This window comes from Cebus imitator, unplaced genomic scaffold, assembly GCF_001604975.1.
Source record: "Cebus imitator isolate Cc_AM_T3 unplaced genomic scaffold, Cebus_imitator-1.0 Scaffold692, whole genome shotgun sequence".
Taxonomy (NCBI): Eukaryota; Metazoa; Chordata; class Mammalia; order Primates; family Cebidae; genus Cebus; species Cebus imitator.
Window position 1 is genome coordinate 211,619 of NW_016108007.1, and position 3,746 is coordinate 215,364.

General features: G+C 42.3%; 1 protein-coding gene across 5 annotated transcripts in view; it reads right to left on the reverse strand.

Annotated features, from left to right (window-relative positions):
• The window catches only part of MSL3 (MSL complex subunit 3), an 18,121-nt gene that overhangs the window by 2,595 nt on the left and 11,780 nt on the right, over positions 1-3,746 (reverse strand). For all 5 annotated transcript variants that reach the window (XM_017518636.2, XM_017518637.2, XM_017518638.1 and 2 more), the window contains 2 exons: positions 992-1,091; positions 535-619 (listed from right to left, as the gene is read on the reverse strand). In XM_017518636.2, the coding sequence (XP_017374125.1) occupies positions 535-619; positions 992-1,091 (185 nt within the window). The remainder of the gene's footprint in view (positions 1-534; positions 620-991; positions 1,092-3,746) is intronic.

Consider the following 3,746-nt stretch of genomic DNA (forward strand, 5'->3'; position numbering starts at 1 on the left):
AAAAAAAAAGAAAATGACTGGCTTTGTCAGCTGCAGGGAACAATACTTTTCTCTGAATTCATATATCACAACACAGACTAGGGGTCTTTTATCTTAATTATAAAATAAAGACGAAAACCCAATCAATGTTACTATTTAAATTAATTTATGTACATGAAACAAAGGAAAGTCCAATGCTTGAGGCTCTGTTGAATAAAAAAATGTAAAACTAAATTATCATCAATCTCAATCACTTCTACTTTAGAAACTTATTTTGTTTATAAGGTTTTTCAATTAAATTCTTCTAGTGACACACAAAAAAACTTTACCTCTGTACAATGAATGCCCCAACTCAGAAACTAGAGAAATTATGGAAAAAAGAAATACCAAAAAAACCCACTCCTAATTCCCATAGTTTAGAACCAACCATACATACTTAGGTAACTGCTACTATTTAAAATACCACAGAGCTGACTTCCCCATGTGCTAAAGAGAAGTTCAGAAAAGCCATATACATGGCAACAGACATAAGTTTTGACAAAGTAATAAAAATACCTCAAAAAGAGATCAAAGTGCTTCAATAAAGCCTTCAAATTCTTCTCAGAAAAGGACATCTTTCCAAGGATTTCTGGAAGTTTTACTGCATTAAAAATAAAAGCAAAACCATTTACAATTAGCAGAATCTGACAATGCATAGGATTGACTCAGGGATGGTCTGGGCCTCTCCTTCTCGCTATTGGAACTGAAATTAACATCCACATTCTCAAACACAGCCCCAAGCTCTTACTGAACAAAGACAGAGTAGCAATACAAATTCTACAAACATAATTTTTATGAAATTTAAGATTCATTCAGTGCCTTTTCTTTGATAGGTTACCTTTGTTTGATTTTTCTTAGATCCCCACATTTCTTAGTTAGATAATAACAGCCCAAACCACAAGATGTACAGAAAGCTAACAAGACAATGAAAAATGAAAAATGGAAAGAAGAAAGCAGGAACTAGGATTCTTACCAAACAATCGCAGCAAATGCTGTGCCCCATAAATGTAAGAGGGTGGTGGTGGCTGGTCACCTGGGGGGTAATTGTCAGGCACGAGCTTCCAGGAGAGGACCTGGAAAAAGCATGAATTGAATGCTTGTTATTCTTAATGGAGGCACTTCCAACCACCTAACCATTATGACAGTGAATTGTACATAGAGGGGGAAAATATACCATCGTATCAAAATAAACACAAGCTTATAAAAATCAAAGATGAAAGGCAAAAACACTGAAAATAGATTAATAAAGTATTTGATTTCTTGACTCACAACAGTTATTACCTAAAAATAACTGTAACTGTTTGGGTTCTTTAGCCCCTTTCTCTTTATTGAAAATCCTGCTGCATGGCCGGGCACGGTGGCTCACACTTTGGGAGGCCGAGGTGGGTGGATCACCTGAGGTTAGGAGTTTGGCACCAGCCTGGCCAACATGGTGAAACTCCAGCTCTACTAAAATTACAATAAACTAGCTGGGTGTGGTGGCAGACGCCTGTAATCCCAGCTACTTGAGAGGCTGAGGCAGGAGAATCACTTGAACCAGGAGGCGGAAGCTGCAGTGAGCTGAGACTGCGATACTGCACTCCAGCCTGGGCAATGGGAACAATACTCTGCCTCAAAAAAAAAAAAAAAAAAGAAAAAAAAAAGTAATCCATAGGCTGGACATGGTGGCTCACGCCTGTAATCCTAGCACTTTGGGAGGCCAAGACGGGCAGATCTTGAGGTCAAGAGTTGGAGACTATCCTGGCCAACATAGTGAAATCCCATCTCTACTAAAAATACAAAAATTAGCTGGGCATGGTGGCACGTGCCTGTAGTCCCAGCTAGTTGGGAGGCTGAGACAGGAGAACTGCCTGGGAGGCAGAGGTTGCAGTGAGCCGAGATCACACCACTGCACTCCAGCCTGGCAACAGAGTGAGACTGTGTCTCAAAGAAAAAAAAAAAAAGTAATCCATAGATGTTCTGAATAATATTACTGTTGTTTCAAGAGTCCTTAATTTCTTGCTGTTAGATTCATTATGGAAACTAATTTGAATCTTTCAACCCCTTGAATCAACTGAAATAGACTTCAAACCTGATAACTGACTTGTCTTCATTCTGAATTTCAGAACTTGGGTGGACTTGGGGCTTTTGTTAAAGGGAGAGCTGTATTTCAAAACTCTCGGATGAATTTCCATAAAAGTGCTTCAGCAAATCACAGAACCAGAGTCTACTCTACTGAGCTACGACTTTGGCTTTTGGGACGTCATAGTCAATATGGAAACAGTCAGACTGCAGGAAGCCTTCCAGCAGACAAAGCAGTAAGGTGCCCCTCAAACCCGGAAATGCTGATACAGTCAATTTAACAACATGAAACTGCCAGAAGCTAGCAAGAACCAAGGTGGCTCTGGAGGATCCAGGACAAAGGTCTAGCTTCACTTCGGCCCCTGCCAGGCCAGGACAGACTCTCGCTTAGGTCTCCACCCCCAGTGCCCCACTTTTGCACTGTGGAACACTGAGGGAAGGGATCATTCCAGCATCTTTACAGCATCCCTGCACCTGCCCAGCGCACATAGCTGAAGCTTTGGAACCATTCTGACAGTGACTCAAAGGGAACATACAGGACTTTGCAATCTCAGAGGCATGAACAACACTTGGCATGTGTGAAAGCAGGTCATCTGGCTCTACTTCACCCACTCGATTGTGTTTCAAGGCAGTCTATGATCTTCTACTTATGAAGACACATTTTCCAGGGGAAAGCAGTAGGTTTCCAGTGGGGCATTCCCCATGGGGTATGCATGGGAACCATCCATGGGTCTTTATTAACCATGTGCTGCCCCAGACCAGCCCCTAGTACTGTGGAGCAGCGATTGGTACTGAGAGAAATATCCCTGGTCAAAAAACACAATGGTAGAGGTGCATAAGAAGGTGGGAATCAAGGAAGGTTTCATAAGCCCTTGTGAGAGCCACCTGAACCCCAACCATTTCCCAGAAAACACTTTTAAACTATAAATTGCAGCTGTATCTAAAACCACTAGATGGCGCCTTCGCACTGCAAGCCCTTACTTGACAACTCAGATACCCCTTAAATTCACGATTTCCCTTTGATAATAAAATCCGCAGTGCATTCTTAGCTGAAAAATGGGCATACCAGGGACTGCTTGAACTAGGGATTTCCTAACCTACCCTCGACAATCATGATAACACAAATTGGGCTTTCTAAGTTCTCTACAGGGTCAGCCAACTATAGTTCTTGGGCCAAATCGAGCCCGTTGATCGTATGTTCAAAATGGTTGGGGGGAAAAAAGTCACATGAATAATATTTCACGATATGTGAAAATCATGATATTAAATTCTCAGTGTCCCTGAATGAATTGAGGGGCAGCACACACAGCCACATCCCTTTGTTTATGGCTTTCCTGCTGCAACAGCAGAGTTGAGCAGTCACTCGAGAAACCTGAGGGTACACACTACTGAAGATAGTTATCATCTGGAAGAAAGTTTTCTGACCCCTCTTCCTACCATCAAGGGCTCTTTGCCTAGGCCAGGAGCAGTGGCTCATGCCTGTAATCCCAGCACTTTGGGAAGCCGAAGCAGGAAGATCACTTGAGCTCAAGAGTTGGTGACCAGCCTGAGCAATATGGCAAAACCTAGTCTCTACAAAAAAATGCAAAAATCAGCCAGGCATAGTGGCATGAGCCTATAGTTCCAGCTACTTGGGAGGCTGAGGTGGGAGGACCATCTGAGCCCAG